This window comes from Sciurus vulgaris (assembly GCF_902686455.1).
Source record: "Sciurus vulgaris genome assembly, chromosome: 1".
NCBI classification, from domain to species: Eukaryota; Metazoa; Chordata; class Mammalia; order Rodentia; family Sciuridae; genus Sciurus; species Sciurus vulgaris.
The window spans coordinates 10,256,440-10,283,829 of record NC_136461.1 but is presented as its reverse complement, the minus strand read 5'-3'; the positions used below and the strand labels follow the sequence as shown (position 1 = coordinate 10,283,829).

General features: G+C 56.6%; 1 protein-coding gene and 1 pseudogene across 4 annotated transcripts in view; one reads left to right on the top strand and one right to left on the bottom strand.

Moving 5' to 3' along the window:
* Nucleotides 1-27,390, bottom strand: part of KAZN (kazrin, periplakin interacting protein) — a 1,024,745-nt gene that overhangs the window by 115,334 nt on the left and 882,021 nt on the right. For 2 of the 3 annotated variants that reach the window (XM_079142966.1, XM_079142967.1), the window contains exon 1: nucleotides 10,229-10,692. The exons of the other annotated variant lie outside the window; for it this stretch is intronic. In XM_079142966.1, the coding sequence (XP_078999092.1) occupies nucleotides 10,229-10,436 (208 nt within the window). In that variant the 5' untranslated portion in view covers nucleotides 10,437-10,692. Of the gene's footprint in view, nucleotides 1-10,228; nucleotides 10,693-27,390 lie in introns of those variants that run through there. 3 annotated transcript variants of the gene reach the window in all.
* The window catches only part of LOC306654597 (caspase-9-like), a 462,751-nt pseudogene that overhangs the window by 384,648 nt on the left and 50,713 nt on the right, over nucleotides 1-27,390 (top strand). The window lies entirely within an intron of this gene.

Here is a 27,390-nt window from a genome sequence, read left to right as displayed (position 1 = left end):
CCTGGGGCACCCAGAGTGCCCACTGTCACCCACCTGCGGTGTCAGGAAGGGGCTCCACCACAGGCCTGGACGCAGGCCACCGAGGAAGCAGCTCACTGGGTAGGGAGAGCTCAGGCTGAGCCAGCCCTGCCCGCGCGCCAGAGACCCGGGGCCACAGGCGCCCTCGCGGCAGGCGCGATTGAAGGATGCTTCTGGAGAGGAACGGCTTTGGAAGGAACCGGGAGGCAGGCGGGGACCATTCGGCAGAGGAGCAGCGGGCGGGAGAGAGGAACAGCGCAGGAAGGGAAAGGAAGCTGGCGGGCACTGCGTGGGTGTCGCCCCGGCACTGACCCCAGCGCCCCAGCGTGTGCTCCAGACCGGCAACGCCACCCACAGGTCCCCGACCCAGCAAGGGCACAAGCACTGGCAGGAGTGGCCGTCACATCCTGCAGGGCTGTCCACTACGTCCTCCTCCAGGAGAAGGGACGGCTCGGATGGGGAGAGCTGGCACTAGTGCAGGCGGGAGGTGAGAGCAGTAAGGAGGGGCAGCTGGCTCGGGGACCCCGAAGAGACCCTGGGCTCCTCCCCAGGCAGGAAGGGACTGTCACCTGCTATCCCTGGAATCAAACCGAATACCAAGGAGGCGCTGGACACCTGCTGTGGGGACAAATGAGGGCCTCCTTGGACCTGGGAGAGGATGAGGAAAGACATTTTTCTGGTTCAAGTTAAGGGTTAGCCAGAAAAAAATGTCAGTGTGGCAAGGGAGGCCTGGCCTGCTCTGCCTGCTCCCCTGCCTGATGAGTGACCAAGTGACCAGCCGGCAAACGTGCTGTAAGACGGGGTGCCGAGCTGGGGTCTGCACCGGGTGACCACCAGGCCTGTGGCGTGACTGCGGGAGGGGAGATCAAGGAACGGATGGGGGAGGCCAGGGAGAGGGCCGGGTAGGGCTGCTTCGGCCTGTGGGCAGGGATCCCTCTCCGCAGAACCAAAGCCACCAGGGGTGGCTGGCACTGGGGTAAGGCCCGAGGTGACTGGGGGACCAATCGTCCTAGCTGGCCCAGGACAGAGGGTTTCCCATGATGTGGGACTCTCAGTGCTGAAACCAGGCAAGCCTTGGGCCCGACAGGATGAGGTGGTCATGCTAAGTACAGGATCACCTTGGCCAAGATCATGATGGTGCTGATCACGTTCCTAAGGTGCCTCAGACACCGTGAGCAGCCACACCCTGAGCAGGGCCAGCTGGCCTGGGGCACTCACCAAGTGCAGAGGCCAGCCACCTGCGCCAGGTCCCACACAGGTGAGCGGCAGGGCCAGGCTGGAGCTAGGCCCTCCCTTCCCCGCCTGTCCATGGGTGCCACACACGCCCAAGGGAGAAGCACTGTCTGGGCACAGTCGTCCTCCAGGGCTGAGGGCACCAAGGGGCAGCAGAGGCCTGGTCCTCACAAGAGGACTCAGAGGCCCAGGGACAGGGGCGCCTCTGGTCTCTGCCCTCCTGAGATTCTGGCACTGGGGGAGCAGGAGGCCACCACTGGGGAGGATGGGGGTCTTTGCTGCCTCCCCTAATGTCACCATGACAGCTGTCCCTGGGGTGAGGCTGGGACTTGAGAAGGCCCCCGTGAGGGGCAGATGGTCCTCTCAACACCTCTGGGCAACCTGCAGTTGAGGAGGGAAGAGACCAGGGTGCGGGGAGACTGGGGAACAGGCTGGGGATGTGGCTCGGTGGTACAGCATCTGCCTGGCATGCAGGAGGACCTGGGTTCGATCCCCGGCACCACAGGGAAAAAAAAGAGAGGGAGGGAGGGCCTCAAGGAGGCTCGCCCCAGCTGCAAACAGCTGCACTGTGGCCCTCACCTGGCCCGGCCCAGGAACACCCAGTCTCTGCATTTGCAGGAAGTTCTCAGGGGCCACTGGGTTGCTGCTCCTGGCAGCACATCTGGAGAACCACCGACCAAGCTGCCGAGTCTGTGGGTGGAGGTGAGGGCCGGGAAGGCACAGGCAGGCCACTGGGTGGGGAAGCCACCCAAGTAAAGAGGCAGGTGCTGGAGGCCTCGGTCCTCGCCGCAGAGTGGGTGGGCATCACGAGGGGTGGTGGCAACTTGCTCAAAATGCAGCCTCTCAGGCCTGTCCCCAGAGCCTCCCGATCGCCCAGATCTGGCATGGGGTCCAGGAAACATTTTAGAAACAAGCTCCTGGGTAATTCAAACTCAGGTGGCCCAAGGGCCACGCATGGAAGCCTTAGGGCCCAAGGGGGCAAAATGACCATCTTGGTCTTTATGAACTGGGAGGAGTCAAAGAACTACTTCTTGGCATCAAGTCCTGATTCACCTCTGACAGAAAGCTTGGAATGGACCCACCATTTGACCCAGCTATCCCACTCCTTGGTTTATACCCAAAGGACTTAAAATCAGCATACTACAGAGACACAGCCACATCAATGTTCATAGCTGCTCAATTCACAATAGCCAGACTGTGGAACCAACCTAGATGTCCTTCAGTTGATGAGTGGATAAAGAAACTGTGGTATACACAATGGAATATTACTCAGTCATAAAGAAGAATAAAATTATGGCATTTGCTGGTAAATGGATGAAGCTGGAAAATATCATGCTAAATAAAATAGGCCAAGCCCAAAAAACCAAAGGTCGAAAGTTTTCTCTGATAAGTGGATGATGATACATAATGAGAGGGGGTGGTGTGTGGGGGGGGAGAGAGAAGAATGAAGGAACTTTGGATGGTGTAAGAGGAAAATGGGGAGGGGAAGGAAAGATAGCCGACTGAGACAGACGTCATGACCCTATGGACACATGATGACACGAATGGTGTGAATCTACATCATGTACAACCATGGGAATGAAATGAGGTACCCCATTTGTGTACAAAGAATCAAAATGCAGTCTGTAAAATTTTTTAAAAATTAAATTAAAAAAAGACTCCTAGCCACTTGTGGCCTTGTACGATTAGAGAAAATTAAAAATCCAGTTTCAGTGGTACTGTGACATTTTAAGTCCAGTGGCTATGGCTGCGGACAGATCACTTCCAGCCTGGAGAGGTCCCACGGCATCTGTCTGCTCGGGGTGTGCAGGTGGCCGCAGAGCCACAGATGGGAGGGGTCCCACTTCCCAATCCACAGCTGAAAGGAGGGACGGAGGTGGCGGCTGGGGGCCTGGATGGGGAAGCCGACTGATTAGGTGGGATGCAGGCACGGCCCCATCCAGCCCTGGTGTCTCCTCCAATCCCGACAGGACACACCCCGGCCCTGCCCAAGGCTCTAGAGCTGGAGGACTCGCCGCCTCCCCGCAGCCCAGGCCGCGGCCTCCTGCACCTGCTCAAGCAGATCCGCAGATGAGGGAGGTCCTTAGGCTGAGCAGTCGGGAAAACGCCAGGGGCAACAAACTAACAGAAGCCCTAGTCGTCCCCCTTGAATAAAAACAGGCGCAGCGTTCCAAACATCCCCACAGACTTGCCATTGATCTCAGGGCTCCGCGCGCAGGGCAGGGTCTCCCCACCACCCCCGCAAGCTCCTTGGCCTCTGGCCTGCAGGACACAAAGCAAACAGCATCCCTCCCCCAGGGCTGTCCTCCACAAGGCTGGCCTCCGTGGGAGAGGCCAGGAGGAGGCAGCCAAGCTGTTCCCAGCACACATCTGCCCCGTGCAGTGCAAAGCAGCAGGGCTGACAACAGAAGGGACCCAAGGGGGCGGGGCAGGTGGGGCCAGGCCGGAGAGGCTGGAAGAACAGGCTCCACCAGTGACTTTGGGGACCAAGATTAAGAACCTGGATGAGTCAGAGGAGGAGCGTTTGGCCTGCGAGTCTCCTCGGCCCAGCCTGGGCCGGCTCACGAGCACTGAGGAGCTGCAGAAAGGAAGGCCTGGCCGGCGGAGGCCGGTGGGCCGGGGCAGGCATCCTGGCCTCCCCGCAGGACAGTCTTGTGAGCTCACAAGATGGAGCAGGGCCACAGCTCTTGCCACTGGATTCCGAGAGCATGTGCCAGGCTGGGGTTGGAACAGAAAGGAAGAGGAAACCACGAAATCTAGCCAGGGCGTCCAGCTCCCTTCCGTCCACTTCAGACCCCAGTGGAATGGAGAGGGTGCTGCTATTCAATCTACCAGGGTGCAGGGGACCACAGCACACGGACCCCGAAACTAACCTGGCCCCCAGGGCAGCGCTTCCCAAAGACGGGTCTGTGGAACCCCATATGGAACCACCCAAGGCACTTGACGAAGAAGCAGGCTTGGGGGGATGGGGGGCGGCTGAGAATCTGCATGCTAGTGAGCACCCCAGACTGTGATCCCCAAGGGCCGAGACCCCCCTGAATGGGAGAGGGGGTCAGGGTAAGGGTGAAGAGGGAGACCCTTGCTCGTGTGCCTGTTGCCAGTTTGCAGTGTGACCCTGGAGACCACCCCATCTGGCACCGTGGAGTGGGGTACGGCCCCTGCAGCGGGCCTGTTGCCTCACTGTGGAAACTCAGCCTGAGTTTCCTGCTCACTCCTGGACAGGTGACCCCATCCCTGCAGAGGTGTCTGGCTCAGAGATCAGCATTCCAGGTTCCCAAATGGCCAGGGGACGGGGACAGCAGGTGGGACCTCCCAGCCAGGGTAAGCTTGGATTCTGGCTGGGGCAGCAGGATGGGGATGGAGCTCCTTGGAGGCAGAGAATCAGGGACCAGCTCCCAGGGGTGCTCACTCACATCCACTCCTGGATGACTGGAAGCCGGCAGGCCCAAGATGACGATGCCCCCCACATACACACACCCACGACTGCAGCATCTCAGCCTCTGCTCTGGGCCCTGCCGAGGAAACCACAGGGAAGTAGAGTCCCGTGGAAGGCAGCCTGGAACAGCCACGTGTACTACTTCCTGCTTCCTGTCTAACATCCTGGGTGGGCTCATCTGCAAGGTGGGACAGGCCAGCTGTCCCATAAGAACGGGGATTGAACAAACCCACGCCACATGGCGCTCTCTGGCCCCCGACGCCCTCAGTAAGTGACTCTTATCCTTCACAGGGCCCGCCTGAGACACACTCCCTCCAGCCTGGGCACACAGGACTTCAAAGTCCAGTGCGCGCTGGCGGGACGGTGCCGCGAGGTGCGGGAGCCGGCCAGGAGCCACGGCGGCGCTGTTTTCGATTCTCTCCGAGCCCCCAGGGAAAACTTCCTGAAGCTTCTATACAACCAAGAGGCCCTGAACACACTCGGCCGCCTGTGATCGAGTTACAGCCCAAACAAGTCAGGAGCCTGAGCCACCTGCCAATCCAGGCACCGACCAGGGACAAGCACCTGTGGATCAGCCGCCAGGTGCAGGTGTGGGTGCTCCTGACGCAGTCCCCAAACGGCACGCAGGCCGAAGACTATCACCACGCTCCACCCAGCAGCTCCGCGCTCCTTCGCCAGGGCACGTTGCCCCATCAGGGCTGCGACATCAGGCAGGACTCACCCACCTGCCACCCCTTTCACGCAGGGAGTTTCTTCCAAATCGGGGGCTGCCGAAACTCCTGATGGGCTGTCGCCATTGGGCACAAGATGCCAGGAGTTGCCACAAGCGGCGTCCTCTGACTGGCCTCTCTTGAAGGCGTCCCAACAGCAGACAAGAGAAAGCCTTAAGTCCCCACCTTCCCGGAGGCCAGCACACGGGGTGCAGAGTGGGGGGCCCCGGGGAACGGGAGGCAATCCTGACCTGCCCCCTCCCTGACAGGCACTCATCTGGCACACGCAGCATCCACCGCCGGAACGGAGAGCGAATCCATTACATAGCTGCGCACGCTGCGCACACCGCGCCTTGTCAGCCTGGCCTGCCTCTCCGGAGTGTTAATGGCCCTGAGTGACTCAGAGCAAACACAGGATTCCCCAGGCGACTGCTGCGGTGCTCACGATGCACTGGGCGCGCTTATCCCCACCTGGCTGTCTGTGCTTGTGGATCAGATGTGTTTGGATAAGGGGGACTCCCGCCATCCCCCCGGGCTGGGGGGTGCTGTTGGCCTTGGGCCACTCACTTGGAGGCTCTTGAGATGATGGAAAGGAGGACACACACTTCTTCCTCCAGAAGGACCAGCAAGTCAACTGGTCAACTCGGCAGGCCGTGACCCCCGTAGAGGGCTCAGGAGCACCATGGAGAGCTCCCGATGACTCAGAGGCCAAGCGAGCAGCCGGCAGTCTTTAGTCAGCTCGTCGGTCAAATCCCAGCATTTTAAACTTAAAAATGCACACGCGGGTGTTATAGCCTTGACACACACACACCTCAAGTTCTCTGGACTCTGGATAAATGGGAACTCCAGCTCCTCCCCTGGTATCGGGCCCCGTGGGTACCAAGGATGCTAATCAGACTCCTGTCCAACCTCCAGTAGCTCTCAGGCGGGCAAACAGGATCCCCTTTTATACAAAGGTAAACGGGGGCTCGAGAAGGTAGAGAACTTGTCTGGGGGCACACAGCCAGCGATGTGCAGAACCGAGGAGTTCCAAAGAGCACGTGTGTCTGATTCCCACACGGTGCCTGCTATCCAGCTGGGGTGCCACCTGCCCTGGCAGAGGGACAAAGTGTAGCCCATAAGAGAACCACAACACAGGTGCAGGTGGCTGACCACGGGTTTGGACCTCTCTCTGGAAACCAATCTGAGCAATGGGTTCAGTCCTGGTCATTAGGACAGCCAAGTCCCCAGTGGCCTCCACCCTGCCCTGTAAGCTGAGGGACGCTCACAGTCAACCCACCAGTGGGTCACAGTGGGTGGCTTCCTAGGAGCATCCCTGACCCACAGGGTGGAGCCCTCCTGCTGAAATTGCTAAGGTCCAAAGATTCAAAGATAAACAAATGCTGGCATAACTTAAAACAAGGAATGTCCAGAAGAGGCCACATCTTGATTTTTACAAGATAAAAAATTAAGACCAAAAAAAAAAGTTAAAGTAGAATCTACTTCCTTAGGTACAATACGGGGTCCTTCCACACTGCTTGGAAGTCTGCAACCTGGGGTAAATTGCCAGCCGTGACACCTATTGGCCGTGTGACCCTGGGCATGTCCCTCCCCTCTTCTGGGCACGTTTCCTTACCTGTGGAAGGGATCAGCCACCACACCTGCCCCTGAGTGGCTGGGAAGACTAATTAAGACAAGCATCTTGTTTAGTGACTACCATGACTGGCTCCCAGGCGCTGGAAGCTGGTGTGCAAAGATGTACAAGCACCCTGGAGGCCCCTCCTCCATGGGTTCCGTGTAGAGGGAGGGGAAAGAAGCAACAGATACAAATGATAATGACACACAATAAATACTGCAAAGGGAACCTCGTTCAGACGCGTCCGAGGTGGACAGATAAAGCACCTGGTCTGCAAAGACACTAATTTCTCACCACCTTTTCCAAAAGCGTCTTGGTGCCTTTAGCCGATGGCAACACCCTCTTGCCTTAGGGCCCAGGCACCCCAGAGCGTGATCTCTCTCTCTGCCCGCCCTACCTAAACCCCAAACAGCACCTGCTGCCACCATTGGACCCTCCCAGCCTCAGCCTCCTCCCAGCGCTTCCCATCCCTGGACGCATCCGTCCCCTGCACATTTGCCTACTGAAAGTCTCCTCCCCCGGAACCGAAGCTCCATGGAAACAGGGCCGCAGTTGTGTTGGCTGCCATGTCTCCGGCAGCTCCGGCAGACCGTGCCTGGCCAGGAGCGATGCCCGGGAATGTGACTGCGTGAACGGCGAGTGAGTGAGAGAAGAACCTGATTCATGTTCTCAGCTTCCACGCCTCCATGGAGCCCCCAGGAGGGGCTGCTCTGGAACCACCTGACCCTCAGAGTGAGTCCCCCTGCTCCAACCGGGAAACTGGCCGGGGAGCATTTCAAGGTCAAACAGAATCGGGCCGGAAGCAGGTCCACCAGCAAGCACCCTACTTCCATCTTCTGCTCTGGCCCCTGGTCCACCCACCCTGGGGGCCCGAACTGTCACCATCCCAGGGTCCAGGGCCCTGCTGATTCTAGGTCACTCTTCCTGGACAACGTGAGGGTGTCCAGGCGTCCATCCCATCATGAGGTGTCAATCCCCCGACTCTCCCACCAAACGGGGCAACACTTCCAGCTCCTTAAACCGAGCGCCAAGTCAGCCTAGGTCAAAGTGCCGAGATGCTAGGACGAGTCACCGCACAGCCTGGCCGAAGGTTTATTTCGGTAACAGTTTCAGCTTGCGGTAGCCAGAGACTTCCCATTTCCCTCCCAGAGGAAAACCCTCTTGACAATCGCTGGATGGAGAAACCATTTCCGTGCAAGCTGCCTCAAGGCCCGGCCATCGGGAAAGCCCTCTGAAACTTCTGGTCTTTAAGAACCAGAGACGGGGCTGCGGTGTAGCTCAGCAGTGGAGCACCTGCCTAGCAAGGGGTAGGCCCTGGGCTCCATCCCCAGCTCTGCAAGAAAAGGAAGACCTAGAGAAAGAGGAGGATGGAGAGAGCCAGGGAGTTAGAGAAAACGCAAAACTTTGACTTGAGTCACTGGCTTGAGCCTGTTTCCTGCCAGAGATGCCACCAGAAACCCGGCAAAGACAGCTCCAAGCTGTCTCCCCTTCAGGAACACACCAAGAGCGTGAGCAGAAAACAACCAGCCCTGAACGCGGGAGACAGGCCTTTCTGGGCTACAGCATGTCATTAGGATATGGTTATCATGAACAAAGAATGGAGCCTCTCTAGACACAAAGCGAACAGCTACAATCTCCACCCAGCGCCTTCCACGTGTTTACATAATAGCAACTTCCACTGACATAACACAAAGCCTTGGATCACTTACGCATTTTACACACCAGGCAAATGCCACCCTGACAAGGTTCAGGAGGGCAAAGCAAGGACGCAGGCCTCTGTGGTGAGCCAGGGAAGGTGCTGCCAGACACTGTCTTCTGAAGGATGCAGTCCTTACTTGGTACCCCCATTCCCACTGTACAGATGGGTAAACTGAGTCTTGAGGAGATGAAGCAACCTCCTCACACTCTTCCACAGGCCTTGGCCCTTAACTGTTCTGTGCAACTGGGCCCGCTGGACGAAGAGAACTCCCTGCAACAGAGAGGAATGCTTTGCTCTGCCACCCAAACATTCCCAACGCTGCCAACGCGGGAATCAACAAGACTTGCTGCTATTCCTCAACGGAAAGAAGTAATTATTAGGCAAATAAGCCCCTGGATTTCGGAAGGCTGGTGAGCTTGCTGCCTGGGGAGGTATTCTAAGGTGGAGGCCTCAAATTGCGACAGACAAAATCTGAAATTCCAGTACCAAGGTTCAGGACTGTGAGCACCTGGGCAAGGTGCTCAACCCCTGAGTCTTTCTGTCCTCAACTGCCTCACACAGCCTCACTCCCAGGGCTGCAATAAAGGTTTCTGGACACCCTGCATAAGAATTCCTGGAACACACTAGGTGTTCAAGAAATAATGGAAAAACATGTGCTCCCCCCTTTTTCCTGGAAACAGTATTCTGAACTTCAAATTGATGGTGACAGACCCTTCTCAGAAAAGTCCTTAAGAGACTTCCATTCTCAACTGCTTCCTACGGGGAATCAAGCGGATCCAGGGGTTCCTGACCCACCCCGCCCCCCACATCGCACACACCCATTACCTAACTCGGGAGGCTGGAGGGTCAAGCCAGCTGAGACCTGAAGTGGACAGAATGGGCGCACCTACTGGGAACAGTTTAACCCTAAAACGCTATTTTCCACGTGGGGCGGATTGGCCAACTACACGCAGTTAGATCACCGCATCTGTCCCCCTCGCTGCAATTCCTTCCTGCATTATTCGGAGTTCAAGCAGAAAGGCAGCAAGCTCTCGGCTCCCAGCAAATGGGAGCCTTCTATTTCCCCCTCGGAGGGGCGGCAGTAAAGGGGCTCTCAACTCGGGACTTTACAGGGCTGCCAGATGGGTTACAGATGCGGTCGCTGGGCCGCCCCAACTTCGCACCGGGCCAGCCCCTTTCCCACGCTTGCGCGGGGGTCTAGCTGAGAGCTGGGTCTCCAAGCGCTATGGGATCGCACGCCTCGGACAGGCGCGGCCTTGGCCTCTCCCTACAGTTCGCTCCGGGAGCTCAGGATGAAATGCGGGGAGTCCCCAGGCCCCCCGCCCCCCTGCTGAACAACTAACTCCACGTCCCGCGCGTTTCCCCGCCGCACCCGCCCAGCGCTCGGGGCTCCGCGCGCGGCCAGAACTTTGCCACCAGCCTCTTCCCGATCCCGGCCCTCAGCGCCCCCGCGCGCCCGGCCCCGGCGGCTCCCCGGCCTGTGGCAGCGCCAGCCTCCCCGCCCCGCGCGCACCTACCCGGCTGGCTGCAGTCGCCATCCGCTCGAGCCGAGGGCGCCCCGGCGCTGGGCGGATCGCCCGGCCTCGCCGCGTCCGCGCACAGCTCGCAGGCTGCGGGGCCCGGGGGGCGCGCGGGCCCGGCGCCCGCCCCGCAGGAAAGCGCCGGCTCGCCCTGCGCCGCGAGCTGGCGGACGCGCTCCCAGGAGCCGGAGTCGGCCGCCCGCATGCCGCGGACACGGGGGGCGCTGCCCGTGGCGGCGCTGGGGGCTCCGACGGCCGGCGCCCGGCTCACAGTCCCGCGGGCCGCCGCCGCATCGGGCGCAGCCGCGCGCCGCCCCCGCCGCCCGCCCGGCCGCCGGCGCGCGGGACCAGGGCTCTCTGTCCGGCCGGGCGCCGGGCCGTCCGCGGCCGCCGCACGCGAGGAATCCGCCGCGGAGCCTCACGTGGGAACGACTCCCAGCCCCGCGCTCCTCCTCCCGCTCCTTCCGGGCTGGCGAGGGGCCGCTCGCCCCGCCCCGGCCCCGCCCCCGGCCCCGCCCCGGCGCCGGGAGCAGCCGGAGCGCCTCCCGGAGCCCACGGTGCGCCCGGCCGCTCGGTGCGTCCCCAGCCTGCGCAGGGAAACCGAGGGTCAGAGGGGAGACGGCGGCGTCAACCGGGTCGGGAGCGGCTCCCTGGGGCCGAGATCTTTGAGGGCCTCGAATGAGGGCAAGGGAAGGCTGCAGCCCGCTCCCCGCGCTCCAGTGTGCAGAGGACACCCTGGAGACAGGTAGAAAGAGTGAGTTGGGAAAGGGTGGACATCTCCTTCGCTCGTGTCCTCCGTGACCCGCCATCCTTCAGGTGAATCGAATCCTTAGGGCTCCCGCGGGACCAGTGGGGGATTAAACCCAGAGGAGGCTGTTATCTGGTGGGAGGCCTGGGGTCTCACATCACTCTCGATCCTCAGTTTCCCCATCTATAAATTGGGGCATCAGCAATTCCCACTCTGTCCGTCATCAGGGCTGCTTATGAACTCCCCAACGGGGGCAGCCGCCTGCAGGCAGGATAGTGGGGGTGGAAGGAGTTACTAGGCCAGCCAAGGCCTGTGGCCCATAGCACTTTGGAGGGTCTGCAAATCTGAACCCACCACCTGGAGTGGGTGTTCCACTGGCTGGTGATGCTCCTATAAAGTGCTTGCAGCCTGGGTCCCCTTTGATCTGGGGATTATGATGCTCTTTAGGAGGACTAATTATCTCCCCACAGCCCCTGGAGGCAGCTCTGGCTTCCCCATTGTAGACACAGGGGAGCCAAGCCAGGGGAGCCAAGCCAGGCCAGGAGTCACACACGCTGGTGGGTCCCTTGTCCCGCTCCCGGGCAGCACGCAGCCCACTCTGCGCGGCCTGGCTCTAACCAGTGACTCCCTGGCCCAGCAGGAAGCTCTAGGTCACTGGCCTACACTTTTCAACAAGCTGTGGGAACCAAATCACTTTCCCCAAATCTGAAACCTTTCACGTGTCACTTTCCTGACCGTGGGCGAGAAGGCCCGCCTCTTGCCAACCACAGTGGCCCGGCCACTAACCACATGACCTTCCCAGCTTCCACTCCTCTCACATCCCCCTCACCTTCCCAATGACTGGGAAATTGGCCCAGCTTCAGAGGTCTGCAGGCTGCCTGGGACCCCCACCCCCGCCTAACTGAGGTCCTGGCTGCACTGGAGGGCAGACGGACACACCCAGCGCTGGCCAGCACAGTAGAAGAAAACCACCCACAGGTGAAAGACCCAGGCCATTCCGGGAGAAGAAAACTGACCCCACACCAAGGACAGGGGTGCTGGGAATCGCTGATTCCTTTGCCTTCGCTGAGATTACCAGAAGAGAGATGGCCCTAGGCCCTGAGGTTGGAGAAGCTGGGAACACCTTTATCCCAGAGGCAGCTGGGCCTGGAGTCTGCCTAGGATAACTTTGGATAACCCACCTGGGGGCATGAGTGAGCGAGTGGCTGAGCCTGCTGCTGGGTTTGTTTCCAGGTGGTATTCCTTCAGGACAGACCCCCTGTGCATAGTAAGCGCTGAGGAGATTTTTCACTTCCACAATGAAACACACTTTCCCCAAGTTTCTTTTTCCCACTTTGTGTGTGTGTGTGTGTGTGTGTCTGCTTGCACTAGGGCTGGAACCCAAGGGTGCTTAACCACTGAGCCACATCCCCAGCCCTTTTTATGTTTTATTTTGAGAAAGGGTCTTGGTAAGTTACTTAGGGCCTCACTGAGTTGCTGATGCTGGCTTTGGACTTGCCATCCTGCCTTAGTTCCCCCGAGCTGCTGGGATCACAGGTGTGTGACAACATGCCCAGCTGTTTTCTTACTCTTGACAGAGTTGTGCCCTTTCCCCGGGACAAGGGAAAAGACAGCGAGAGTGTGATTATGTAACACTGGTTGCTTGGATTCGGCATCAAGAAGACATTAAGGAATGGTGGGGACTGTGGCAAATAAGTGGCCATCAGCCCCTGTCTCATGCACTAGGAATGTGGACCCAGCGTTTCCAGATGTTGTAAGTTTGGAATGTTGGCAGCTCTAAAATTTAAGCAGAAGAAGATATGAGAAAGAAGAGAAGGTAAAGTAAACAGGTCTAGAAGTTTCTGCCTCGCCCCTTGGCCACCAGTGTTCCTTCCACTGCCATCTCGATGAGTCCCCTCTGCAACCCCAAAAAAGTCTGCGCAGACTTCCCAGTTGCGTTGCGCTTCTTCGAGCTGGTTCTCAAGTCCACAGCCCTGGGAAATTTCTGCTGCTCTCCTTACTCAGCACAGTTGGGCCCTGGCTGTGTGTGTTCCCCACACTGAGGGTTAGGACGTGGGACGGGGCCTGGCTCCCTCCCTGTCTGGGAGTTCTTGGCGGCCCTGGCCTCCTCCTCCCGCCAGGTGCAGCCTGCCTTCCCTGCGCACAGCTCTGCTGGACGCTGGGCTTCTGGCAGCGGCTGCATGCTTTCCAGTCTACCAGAAAGCCATCTGCCTTGCTGGGGAGGCCTTCTTCCTGAGGTATGTTTCTTCATACAAGGACGCCCTGGCCCAGCAGACGTTTCTGTTTAGTCCTACAACAAGACCCGGGAGCCAAGAGCTGACAGCCTGTTTCCTGCTCTGAGCGGCCCGTGCAGGTCCCACACAGAGATAACTCCAGGGTGGGTCTCCTTGGCGACTCTGCGGCAGGGCCAGCCTCTGGGTGTTTGAACGGTGAAGTCACAACGGGTTCTGTGCTCAAAGGGGCCCTATAACACTTTCTGCCCTTGCCTTGAAATTCCTTTTAAAAAACCAAAACAAAATAAAACACCACTTGATGTTGCATCACGACTCAGAGACCCTACTAGAACCTTCTAGAAGCTAATCCTGCTTCTAGAAGCCTGTGGGACTGGGTGCTGGAGACACTAGGCTGAGTTGGTTCCCTCAGACCTTCTCTGGGGCACATGTGTCTTGCCCCTCCCTGCAGAGCAGCAGGAGTCTCCCTGTCCAGTCCTTCTGGTGACCCCTTTTTAAAGCAGTAGGAATTGGGGGAGGCAAGGGAGGAGAGGGGGCTGTCCTGGCTCTGTGTTCCCAGGCCAGACGGAGTCCCTCTGACCCTGACCCTGGCTGACAGAGTGTCACCAAGGAAAACAGAAAGGACCTGGAGACACAGGGGTCAATGGAGGTCTATTCACGGCGCCCCCGGGTTCCCAAGGGAACTTCCTTTAGATCACAGGAGGAAAACTACAAGATCTGTTTGGCTTAAGGAGCAAACCCTAAGAAGCATTGTACTAAGAAACCTTATATTTGGCATCTGCTTAGTTCTGGATATTTGAGCCCCCTGGAATTTTTCAGTCCTTTTTCTCCTGGCCTGTTTTTAACACTTGAAGAGGATGTTTTACTGCAGTCTCCCAGCCGATGTGTGGCTTACTCACTCCAAACCCCTCTAGCTGGGCCCTGCAGAGGGCTGGACGGTTCCTAACACTCCTGTGAACTCTCAGCAAGACTTCCCAGGAGGACGGCCGGCCACGGTGGTGCACGCCTGTAATCCCAGCAGCCTGGGAGGCTGAGGCAGGAAAATCACAAGTTCAAAGCCAGCCTCAGCAACTTAGTGAGACCCTATAAATAAAATGCAAAAAAAGTGCTGGGGATGTGGCTCAGTGGTTAAGCACCCCTGGGTTCAATCCCTGGTACCAAAAAAGACTTCCCAGGGGTCTGGAGACCTCAGCTGGCATAACCAGTTCCCTCAGCTCCCAAGCTGGGTGTGACCATGGGTAAGTGACTTTCTGTCTCTGCATCCAAGTGTTCTCACTGGTGAAAGTGAAACGAAAGGCTGACTTAGCAGCTACCAAAGGCCTTTCTAGCTCTGCCCGGGGCACCTGAGCTGGTCTTTTTTCCTCTTCCTCTTGGTGGTTGTGTGGGTGTGTATTGCATGTGTGGCTAGGAGTGAAGTGCATGAGTTCCTTATTGCTGTGTAACAAATCACCCCAAAGCTTAGTGGCTTAAAACAGCATGTTTTGACTGCCTCTGGTTTTCTATGGGTCTGGAATCCGGAAGCAGCTTAGCTGGGTGTCTCTGACTCAGGGGTCTCCCAGGCTGCTGTCAACGCAAGGCTGAACTGGGGAGGAGCTACTCCCAAATTTGCTTTTATGGCAAGATTCTGTTCCTCTTGGGTTTTGGACAGAGACGCTCAGTTCCTTGTTGGCTCTCGGATCTGCTGGCAAAATGGCAGCTTGCTTCCCATGGAGGCGCCCCAAAGAGCAAGCCAGAAACGGCGGGTGCAAGGCGGAAGCCGGGGTGTCTCTGTGCCCTCACCTTGGAAATGACATCCCACCACCTTTCCCCAGTCTCTTCACTGGTAGTGAGACACGAAGTCACACAGTCAGGGGAGGAGACTTAATGAGGGCATGCCTACCAGCAGGTGGGGCCACCCACCCCAGGAGGCTGGGGACCAGGACTCAAATCCCAGCTCCGACCCTCACTAGTGTGTATCGTGGGCAGATCTCACCTCTGAGCCTCGGGTTCCCCGTCTGTAGGATGGACTTGATCATGGTAACTGGTCTTGGGTTGAGGTTTCAGAGACTCCTCTCTGCACATGGCAGGCTCTGCACTGTGCCTGGCATCGGGCGAAACCTCAAAAACGGGACAGAGGGACATTCCTGGAGGAGCCTGGAGTGACAGCCCATTGCTTCTGAGCCTGACAAGTATTCCTGTTACCTCCACGGGAATCTGCAGGCGGCAGTCCATGCCCAGGGACTCCAAAGAGACTGTGCGGCCCTTTGGCAAACTCTGTCCTGCCTTTGTGGCGACGGCCACCAGCGGGGACCATGCTGATCTCTTCTTCTCTCCATCATCCCAGTAGGACTCTGGGGCCCAGGTGCAGCAGAGAGGATTAGAGTGGGATATTTCCCCCAAACCTGCTTAGACCTTTGTCCTTGGAGGTGGAGGGTCTTACCCGAGGTCTACCCTGCCATCTGTGCCGGCGAGGTTGGAGACTTTTATGGGCCTGTCATGGGCTCACCAGTATCCTTTGATGGTCTTCTCAGGGCCCTAAATGACCTGGCAGAGATCCTGATCTCCTCCAGGGGCTTCCAAAGAGCCTGCTCTACAGGCAGAAGCTTAGCCCAGTCCTCGGGCGGAACAGGACAAGGGAGCATTTTCACGGAGCGCAGCTGGCCTCCACGCCCCGCCTCAGTCTGCTTGGGCCAGAAGTCAGACCTTTATTAAAATTTTTCCCCCTTTTTGTGGAACTGGGGATTGAACCCAGACGTGCTCCACTTCTGAGTTACATCCCCACCCCTTTATATTTTTATTTTTTATTTTGAGGGTTTCACTACGTCACCCAGGCTGGCCTCAGACTTGCTATCTTCTGGAGTCTCTGGCACTTGAGGCAGGCACCCAGCACCCAGCTCCCAAGTTAGATCTAGTCCAACAAAAAGATAAAGTGCTTCCTTATCCAGGGGCCACATCTCACCTTTATCTTCTATGCTCCCTTTTGTGGAATTCACTTCAGGCAGGAAGGTTTCTATGGAAAGTTAAAATGTTGCAGCTTATTCAGAATAAGTACAATAACAGCAAAGATGCTACAATTTATAATAATAATAGCGACACTGGCAAATGTTTACATAGCACTATCACCAGGGGCGGGTCCAAGAACTTTGCATATTTATTCTGGCCTGCATCTGGAATGTCTCCTAAGTCAGGTGGTGAAGGCTTGGTCCCCAGCTGATGGTGCTTTTGGGAGGTGGAGGAAATGGTAGTTGGAGGAAGTTGATAATTGGGGTGTGCCCTGGAGGAGAACTGGGGACTCTGGTCCCTTCCCCTCACCCCCTGCTTCCCAACGGACACGAAGTAAACAGCTTCTCTGGAATGTGGGTCCTCCTCACCATGATAGTCTGCTTTGCCACAGGCCACAAAACAATGTAGCCATGGATGGAAATCTCTAAAACAGAACCAGAATAAACCTTTCCTCCCTACAAGTTGAAAATTTTCAGGCATTTTGTCATGGCAACAGAAAGCTGATGAACACACTATTCACTTAACCCTCCCAACAATCCCAAAAGATAAGTGTACCCTTATTATCATCTCCATTTTGCAGACAAGGAAACAGACACAGAGAGGTCAAATCATTTTCCCAAAGCCACACAGCCAGTGAGGGAGGGAGGCGAGACCTAAGCCCATGTAGTCTGGCTGGGGGGTCCACAGTAATAGTCCAGAAGCTGCCTTGGTAACAGGCGTCATTTATTAAGCATTCACACCACCCCAGGGGCTGTGCTTTCCAGCTCATTCATCCCTCAACCACTCTATCCCTGTGCCCCAGATGTGAACTCAGCTTGAGGGAGACTAAAGGACTCATCCAAGGTGATCTGGCCAGTAAATGAAGGGTCGGGAGTCTAACTCTCACATGGGGGCTGGGGAGAGTGCACGGCTGCCTAGAGAGGACGGGTCATCTCCTTCCTCCTGCCGGGGACCTGCAGCCATCCTCAGTCCGTGGACCCTCTGCTGCCCCCAGTGGCCACTAGTGGAACTCCCCCTTCCTGACCCTCACCGGTCAGACCTGCTGGGAATCCACTTCCTTCACAGACACAGAGGGCCAAGGGCCCAAGAGAAGATGACGGGCCCTCGCTGCTAAGCTCTTCTTCCTGTGCCAGGCACGCTGCTGTGTACTTCTTACTTAAAGGTTCTCAATTAACGTGTAGAGAGAGGATCATTCTTGTTAAGGAGTATTAATAATACCAGATAATGAGCCGGGCTCAGTGGCTCCCACCTGAAATCCCAGTGGCTAGGAGGCTGAGGCAGGAAGATGGCAAGTTCAAAGCCAGCTTTGGCAACTTGGTGAGGACCTAAGCAACGTAGTGAGACCCTGTCTCTAAATAAAAAAAGGACTGAGGATGTGGCACAGTAGTTAAGCACCCTAGGTTCAATCCCTGGTACCCCCCCAAAAAAATTAGATAAAGAATTTTACGCCCATTTGCTCATCTAATCCCCAATTATACAAGTACAATTATATAAGTACTCTTGTTATCCTCACATTATTAATGAGGAAACCAAGGCACAGAGAGGTTGAGTAGGTTGCCTCAGATCACACAGCTGGCATGAGGCAGAGCCAGGGCTCAAGTGCAGACAACTGTGGCTCCAGAGCCTATTCTTTTAACTACTGTGTCATCGTTACCATAATAATTATTATAATGTTTTACAGTTAAAAACAGGATAGAGAGAGGTGAAGATCCAAGATCACAGGGCTGGTAAATATATGCAGTACTTCAACCAGATCTGTCTTCATTTATTCATTCACTGACTCAACAAGTCCAGGTGCTGTACTGGGCTCAGGAGGCAAGCCCCGGGGCAGTCTGCCTGGCAGGAGCACTGTGGTGCGCCAGCATGTTAGTCAGCTTTCTGGTACTGTAACAAATACCTGAGGTAATCAACTTAGGAAGAGAAAAGGTCTATGTTGGCTCATAGCTGTGGAGGTGAACCTATCGCTTTAGGCCTGTGGTGGGGCACCCTCTGTAGTGGGGGTGCGTGGTGGAACATACCTCGTGGGGAGAAGGGAGAGAGAGGGGGAGAAGTAGAGCCCCGCTCTCCTCTTCAAGGGCTTGCCCCAGGGACTGGAGGACCTCCCCCTCGCCCGCCTCTTTAAGTGTCCACCACCTCCCGGGAGCACCGAGCCTTTAACACAGACCTTTTGGGGACACTTACTGACCCTGTAGCCCCGGGCAGGTCCTGGCAGCGCCGCCCATTTCCGCAAAGGAGAAAGTGTTTCCTGGCCCCTGCTGGGCTGGCCCTTCGGCCCCACCCCACTCCTGAAGCTGGCAGCTGGTCTCTCCCAAGTCCAGCTCCACTGCTGTGACCATGGGGACCTGGAGGGCTGCGGTGGGGCCAGGGCAGAGGCATGGAGCCGGACGCTTTCCTTTCTGCAGCCGCCCTTTAATTTCCATGACAGTGGGAAGTCAGGCCTCCTTCCTGGGCCTCCATTTTCCCAATGTAAGTGGCGATAAGAACCCCAGCCTACCCCCCAGGGTGGGTGCGGGAGCAGCAGAGGTGGGCAGGTCCTAGTGACCGCGGAGTGCCTGGGTCAGGGCAGAATGGAAGCCTTCCTTCCTTGACTCGCTCTGTGCCTCACTCCATCCGCACCTGGCCTCTGCCCGAGCTGGCGCCTGCCCTCCACTGTGGCCGGAGGCCGTCAGACCCTCTGCAAGGAAGCTCCCCACCCTGTGCTCGATGAGAAAACCGCTGGCCCGCATAGGACTTTCCAGGGCACAGATGCCTGGTCCTTGGGACTGTGCTGAGGCTCTGCCGTCCACCGTCCCCTGAGAACAAAATGCCCCGAGCCAGGCTCGTGAACTGCTTCCAGATTCTTGCAAGGTGAGCAGTGAGGCCCAGAGCTGCCCTGGGCTGTCCCTTTAAGGCTTAAAGTGCCCATGGCTTTGGAGGTACTCAGCTGCCACAGTGGCTGCCAGCAAGTTACACAGTAGGGTGGGAAGCCTGTGTAGCCATGCCTGGCCTCTGTGGGCCCCTGCAATCGGCGATTAGGTGCCCAACTCCAGGTGGGGGGGTTACTTGTTCAAAGACAAAGCTCTCTTTCCTCCTTTTGGTGAGAAAAATGGAAGCCAGAGAGACTCAGACACTTGCCCGGGACAGACAGCAGATCCAGGGTGCAGGGAAGCTGACCCAGGCAAGCCCTAGGGCAGCAGTTCAAGGGTGGCGCCCGGACAGCCACCTCAGCACACTCCTGACACTTATGGGAAATGCAAGTCCCTGACTTGCCCAGACCTCCCGGCTTAGGATGTCAGGAGGCAGGGCCCGCAGCCTCCAGGGGCCTCATGCTGATAAAGCTCAGGGCCACCCCCGCCCAGTGGCCCAGTGGAAGGGCTGCTGGGTCTGCCTGCCCTCTGAGTGGCCTAGGACGCAGAAGAAGAGCAGCACAAGGTCACATTTTCAGGGTTGCATAATCTGTCCTCCATGGATGGCTTCCTGATGCAGAGTCCAGACTCAGGGCCGCCCGTGTCAGGAGGCCACCTGCCTGGGCTCCCGGAAGCCTGTCCACACATGTCCGCGGCTCCTCTCCCCATAATTGCGGGCTCCGAGGCCTGCCCGTCCGCCCCCAGAACCCAGGGCCGCTCCGGGCTTCTCCGTCTTTGAGGCAGAGCGTGTCCCGGCCACACTGGCAAAGGAGGGGCTTCAGGGGCTGCCAGGTCCCCAGCAAGGCTGGGAACGGGCCTGACTTTGCCCCCAGCGGCCCCCGTGTGGGCCAGACCTAGGGGGGGAGGCAGACTGTTCTGTGCTCTGGTCGTCGGGAAGTAACCCCAGGCCCTGGTCTCTGGGTTCTTGGGACCCTGGTCCCAGTGGGACTAATTAGAATTTGTTCTAAATTCTTCTTTCCCCAGAATTGTCCTTTAACTATCTTTGGAACTGGTTTCAGGAGGCAGATTTGTTGAACAGATATGAAGGAAGGACTGGCAGGGTCCCCCTGAAGTCTCCCCGTCAAACAAACCAGCCGACGTATATTTTGCTAACTGGGGAAGAAGCTCTTGTTTTTAAAGATGTGACCCTGGGAAGCAGACTGGTTCTCCCAGATCAGCGCCCCACGGGGCCATCTGCAGGGATTTCTGGGGCCAAGGGTTTGCTGGGAAGGCCTGATTCCAAGTCCCCGTGAATGGAAGGCAGGGTCTGAACACACCACATGTTCACAGCACTGGGAGGCCGGCAGGGCGCGCTTGCTGGGGTCTCTCCTGGCTCAGGGTGTCCCAGCGGCCCCGTGCCCATCTGCACAAGCCTTTCCACGCCCCAGCCCGTTCCCAGCGTGCCCGAGGAAAGCCTCTCACATCTTGGTTAGAAACAGCTTCTACCACGCACTGAGGATGTAGCTGCTCCATCTCTGACCTCTGAACTGCCCTGTGGGGCAGGGGCTACCGTGTTCACACCCATTATAAAGCTGGGCAAACTGAGGATAAGAGGGGCAGCAGAGGTTGCAAACTGCTAATCCTTAAAGCCAGTTTTGGCCTGTGAATGTTTTCTTTTCTAGGAATAGTATCTCCTAAAAAGCATTTTAAAAACTAGTTGCCAACATTTTAACATTAGGATAGTTTATACCAAAAAATTAAGATTCTCCTCCTCCTCCTCCTCTTCTTCTTTTTTTAAAATCAGGAGGCCTGGAAATATTGAACCCCATTTTCAGTCCACATAGTAACGCTGTGCCCTCCCTCCCCAGCCCATCAGTCCCCCACTCAGTTTCCCACCTATACAAGCAGAAGAATGGACAAGATAACCTTCCAGTGCTGGGCGTGGTGGTGCACGCTCCGTGATTCCAACCCAAGGCAGAGGATCGCAAGTTTGAGGACAACCTGGGCAGTTTAGTAAGATGCTGCCTCAAAATAAAAAATGAAAAGTGACAGACTGTGGCTTAGTGGTACAGGGTTCACCTGGTGGGCACCAGGCCCTGGGCTGGGCAAGACCAGAAAGTGGGTGAAAGATGGACAGATGGATGGATGATAGACAGGTAGATGGTAGATAAATAGATGGTAGATAGATGAATAGATGATGATAGATGAATGACATGATAGATAGATAGGTGATAGATGATAGATACATGATAGATAGATGAATGACAGATGGTAGATGATAGATAGATAGATAGATAGATAGATAGATAGATAGATAGATGTTAGACAGCTAGATAAGCAGATGGACAGGTAGAGCCCAGATCCTCTCCTCCTCTCAGCCTCACCAGGGCACAGCCATTGGGAACCTGTCTCAGAGACACTGGGGACCATCTCCCTAGCCCAGACCATTGCCGTCAGCACCAGCAGAATCAAGGGCTGGGTCTCTCCAGTGTCACGGTGGTTTCCAGTCTCGGATGCCCTCCTAATGAATTACACCAAGGAAGGACCCTCGAGGGACCACCCAGACCTGCCACTCCCAAGTGCAGGTGCCTGAGCCAGGACGTGGAGCCAGCTCGGCCCTGCCCAGGTCAGTATGGCCACGGGAACGTCTGTTGGGCACCGAGCAAGCCAGTCGGACTCTGCACTATCATGCAGAAGTGCTCTTTCAAGTCCCCAGAGATAGAGGACATACATCCAGCCTCCTTCTCTTTCTCTGTCATAATTTGAGGAAACTGAAGCCCAGAGAGGGGGTGTGATTCTCTGAGGTCACACAGCAAATCAATATCAGAGCCGGGCAGGAGCTCAGGGTTTAGGAACACCTTCCTGAGGTTTTGCCCATGTTCTCTCCCTCTTGGGAGTTGAGACTTCTTGGCATGGAACCTCAGAAGGGGCCTGGAGTGGCCCACATGGGCAGGAACTGTCTGGTTCAGAGAGTGAGCAGGGGGCTTGTTGTTGGTGCCCAAGACAAACCCCTGGGACCTGCGGGCTCTGAGGGGCAGAAGCCTCCCAGGCCTCCAGGACCGACGCCCGCCCGCAGGAAGACTGCAGCACTGGCAGCCAGCGGCCCACGGTTGGCTCCCAGCCATATTCTGTTTTTCCATGTTTTTTAATGATTCACCTGTGTTGCCAACATTTAAGAATCGGGAGATTTTACATGAAAGGATTTCTGGCTTCTCTTGAAAAAAAAAAAGAAAGAAAATCTCCAGATCTGGCAAAGGCAGCCCACAGGATCTCCTGGCAAGGACCGCAGGACTGCTGTGTCCGTCCTTCTTGCTCACCGTGCCCAGGCACCTTCCCCGCATGTGACCTCCCTGACAGAGGCCTGGGGACGCGAACCCTCAGCGCCCACACTGAAGCCACAGCCTCTCCCGGGCTGGCCCTCCTGGGAGGATTCTAGTTGTGAATGACTCTCGGCCAGCAGCGATTTTGCCCCCAGGGGCCATTGGTGATGAAGATATTGTGGCTGTCACCCCTGGCGGTGCTACTGGCATCTAGTGGGCAGCGTCGGGGATGCTGCCGGAGGCCACCCCACAACAGAGGATCGCCCTGGCATCAGAGGTCAGCAGGGTTGAGGCTGAGAAACCCTGGGCTGAGTCCAGAGCCACCAAGAGCCCCGGAATAGGATTCTGAGAGGCAAGGGCAAGAGGCCTGAGAATCCATGCCGGGAAGGCCAGGCCGGCCCTGCGGATCAAGCCCTTTCCTGTGATTGCCAAGGACCTGGAACATCCGCTCGCTAGCTCTCCTGGGAGAGCAGAGCCATGGCAGCCACGCACCATAAAGGTCAGGAACGAGTGTTAGACCGAGTAGGCCAGCCAGTCAGGAGAGCCGCAGGCCACGGACATCCCAGAGCTGTCCTGGGAACCGGGGCCTAATTGGCTGGAACGGGCTGGGGCCAGGCAATCACTCATAATGCATTTATTAAGCACCAGTGGCATACAGAGCATTGCCTTAGGCAAGGTGAGGAAAAGTATTGAGGTGCGGAACATGGTCCCGGCCCTCTGGGCATGCCTCGTGTGGAGGGGGCTCAGCAGGGCCTCAGGACACGGGTGTTACGTAGCTGTGTCTTTAAAGGTGCCATCAAAGCCCGAGGGGTGGCAGGTGGAAGGCCTGTGCAGAGGAGGCAGGTGAAGTCTGGGGCGAGTGCCAATCTCAGGTGGGCACAGGGGACGAGAGGCTGTCAGTGAGGCACGGGGGACACGGGTGGCAACGAGAGGTGTGTGAGTGGCCCTGGGCACAGCTTCAAGGTCCCCACGATAAGCTAAACCAGAGAGAGAGAGAGGGCAGGGTCGCGGGATCCTCGCCACAGGGACAGAGCATCATTACTGGGAGAGCCCACGCAGATTCCCAGATCTTCGCTTTCCTCCTCTGTTCAACAGGGTTAAATTTTATTTTATTTTATTTTATTTTATTTGGCACTGGGGATGGAACCCAGGGATACTCTACCACTAAGCTACATGCCCAGCTTTGTCCTTTTTTTTGAGACAGAGTCTTGCTAAGTCGCCCAGGATGGCCTTGAACTTGTGATCCTCCTGCCTCAGCCTCCGGCGTCGCTGGGATTGCAGGCGTGTGCCGCTACGCACAGCTTCATTAAAGTTAAGAGTGATAACAATGAGTTTGCGTTTCCCTTATCCGAAATTCTCAGGCTCCAAAGTGTTTTGGAATTTGGACTTTTTCGGATTTTGGAAAAGTTGCATACACCTCGTGAGCTCTCTTGGGGATGGGACCCAGGTCGAACCCAAAATTCGCCCGTGCTTCACACACACCTTATCTAGAGGGAGAGCCCAAGTGTCAGGTCATGCAGGATTTTTAGAGCCACCTGCCTTTGGACTTGAGCCTCGAACATGAGATCAGGTGAGAAACTTTCTGTCGGGGGTGTCACCTTGGTGTTCAAAGAGTTTCAGACCTTGGAACAATTTGAATTTTGTAATTTCAGCTTAGGGCTGTTGGACCCGCATCGCATGGAGAGATTTCCATCCCAGAGCTGTCTCGGGAGCAAGGCACCAAACTATACGTGATCTATTCAATCGTCATAGAAGGGATAAAAGTACACACTGCTATACTAGGTTCATTTAATGAGAGAGGAAACTTGGGGATGTGCGTAAGTAAATGAGTTTTAATTTTCTCAAAGATACTGCGAGTGAGGCGTGAGGACAGGGACTGGGCTGGGCAGTTGGGTCCCGTCTACACGTGCCGGGCGGTTCTGCCTTCCTACCTCTCCAGAAGCAGCTCCTGTCCTTAAGAATACGTGAAAACATACAGCGGGACTGGCGCATGCCTGGGATCCCAGCGACTCAGGAGGCCGAGGCTGAAGGATTGCAAGTTTGAGGCCAGCCTCGACAATTCACGGAGACTCTCACCAACTTAGCAAGACCCTGTCTCAAAATCAAAAAAAAAAGGACTGGGGATGTAGCTCAGTGGTAAAGCACCTCTGGGTTCAATCCTTAAAAAAAAGAGAGAAAGAAAAGGGAAATAGGGCAGGGGAAGTGCCCAGCATGATACTGGGACCCAAATCAGTGCGCACCAGAGTCCCAGGCCAGGCTGGCCCACGGAAGTCACCTCACAGCACTGATGGAAAGAGGGTGCCAGGGATTCTCCACGGTGGGCCTGGGGGTTCTGGGGAGAGTTGGGCTAGAGGAGGGTGCCCCCCACTCAGGTGGGAAACCCCTAAGACCCCCAATTACCACTCCCTCTTTCCCTCTAAATCTCCATACTTTGCTCTGTCTGTTCTGGAATGTTCTCCTTTCCATCTCCAGAAGCCCTTCCTTCTTTCCCTTCCTGCTCAAAGGACATTTCTTCCCAGAAGAAATTCAGGACAAGCCTGGGCAGGGTCACCACGCCCTTGTCTTTGTACCCAGTGTGGTTTTTTTTTTCCAAATTCAGCCCTCTTAAGTCATTGGGCACCAGCTCCCAGCTGTCCCAGCCTTCGCCAGGGTCTCGCGCGGGAATGCAGGTCTTAAAGCTCGTGTCTGGGGTGGCTCTGAGCTTCCGCCTGTCTCAGGAACTCCACGGAGCCTCTGGTCCAGGATCCACGTGCTTCTGAGTAAGTGCCACGCTCAGGCAGAACGTCCAGGGGCTCTTCCCGGAAGCCATTCTTCCTCTGTGGACAGAAGAGCCCTTCCAGGCCCGGCTGCCCCACGCTCGTCTTAGCCTTGGCAAATCCTCCCATGGGGCACCGGGAGTTTGAGGCTGGAGACGTGCCCGTCGGGGGGCCACCACCTTGACTACTTCCACCAGACCCACACCTTCACTTCAGAGAGAGTTCCGGCCGGTCTCCAGGAGGGGAGGCACAGCCAGCGGCCTCCGTAACTGAGGGCAGCCTGGGATTATCTGGTCACCGTCTCCTCTCAAGGCTGGGCATCCAGGGTTGAGGGTCACCCTCTAGGAAAACACCAGGTCCCTGGGAAGATGGTGGTCTAGTCAGCGTTTTCGTTGCTGGGACTAAAAGTCCAACCAGAACAATTTTAGAGGAAAATTTATGGAGGGCTCACAGTTTTGGAGGTGTCCGTCTGCAGACGGCTGGCTCCGCTCCTCGGGGCTCAAGGCGAGGCAGGACCTCATGGAGGAAGAGCGGTGCAGGGAAGCCCCTCGCACGCTGACCAGAAGCAGGGGACTCCACCTTCCGGACAAAACACACCAGAGCCAGGCCCCCAGGCCCACCTGGGCCAGCCACACCCGCCTGCCACCAGTTGCCACGCGGGGAATCCTGTTGGGGATGAGTGCACCGACTGGGTTGAGGCCCTCCTGTCCCAGTCATTGTCCTCTGAACCTGGCCCACACACGGCTCTGGGGGACACCTCAGATCCAGACCGTACCAGATGGTGACAGTGATTTCCACTCTAAAAACTTAAGTGCATGTTTTGATGGTGACACTAAAAATTCAGTTTGTGGGTTTTGTGGCACTGAAAAAAAAATTATACATTTGCTGGTATGATTTGGATAAATGTCCCCCAACACCCACATTTGAAGGCTTGGTTCCAAGTGGTGCTGTTGGTAAGAGGTGGTCCTTAGGTCACTGGGGCGGGGGGTGCTGTAAAGGGCACTGTGGGGCCCCAGTCTCCTCCTCCTCCTCCTTCCTTTTCTGTTGTTTTGGTTCCTGGCTCATGAAGTGAGTGCCTTGCTCCACCATGTGCTCTTCTGATGTTCTGCTCAGATCATGAGGCCCCTCACCCTCGGACTGGAACCTCCAAATATGTGAGTTGAAATGGACCTTTTTTCTTTATAAATAGGTTGCCTCATGTATTTTATTACAGTAATACAAAGCTAACTCACCCATGTGACCACGCTTTTCTTGGATATAAAGAAGTCAAATGATGGGACGACCCAGTGGGCTCTTACTCAGGACCAGGCCATCTCCCCTGGGTCCCCAGCCACATGGTGGCTCACATGCACCCTTTCTGGCACTGCCAGCCAAGTCAAGAAATAAAAGCAAGTTTTTAATACCCACTGAGGCAACTGAAGTGACCTAAGGAAGGTCATCCTGTTCAGGAAAGAGAATAGGGCTGAGAAAAACCTGGTGTGTTTCACACGTCAAGTGTCCAGTTGTCACTGTTCCCATCCAGGTTCCGCGGGCAGCCGGCAGCAAGTTGACTTTGTGTGCTGTGTTATTTTTATTGACGTATTTGCATAAAGTATTTGGTTCATCCTTAGTACTGTTTGGTTAGTGGCCTCCGGAGAGGAGGATGTGCCAGATGCAGGCTTAGGGGACCTTTTCCAACACAGGCCACTGGGACTTGGTCTTTGTTTGCCGGTGGCTGCAAAGCCAACCAGAAAGAATGTCTGTATTCAGAGTGAATTTCCTGCCCCACGGAGAAGAGCGCTCGGGGCCAGTGGCACAGGAAGGAAGATGCCCGTCCAGACAAGCGGGATGAGACGCGATTCGCACCTGGTGGAGCCACCTCAGCAGTGGCCGCCCCGTCTGCGGCGCAGCCTGGAGCGTGTGCAGACCGCCGCAGCGAAGTACGCAGGGCATCACCTGGCGCATCCTGGGAGCCCGTGTCCATGTGGCACCATGGCTGTCTCTCGCTGGGAGCTGGGTAGCAAAGCTGCACTCTGCAAAGGGCATTTAGTGGCCACCTACCACGTGCCAGGTTTCCGCCTACCATGTGCTGGGCTTTCCTGTCCACTTATCTCCCCTAATCACAACCCAAGTCCTGGAGGTGGGGAGATTCTTAAGCCCATGTCATGTAAAAGGGGAAACTGAGGCACCAAGGGGGTTCCACACAAGGCCACATAACTGGGTGGCTGGGCTGAGGTTGGAACTGGGATCGGCTGAGTCAAGACTGGGCCTCTGACAATTTGGCTGTGCTCCTTAACTAGTCAACTAGCTACTCACCC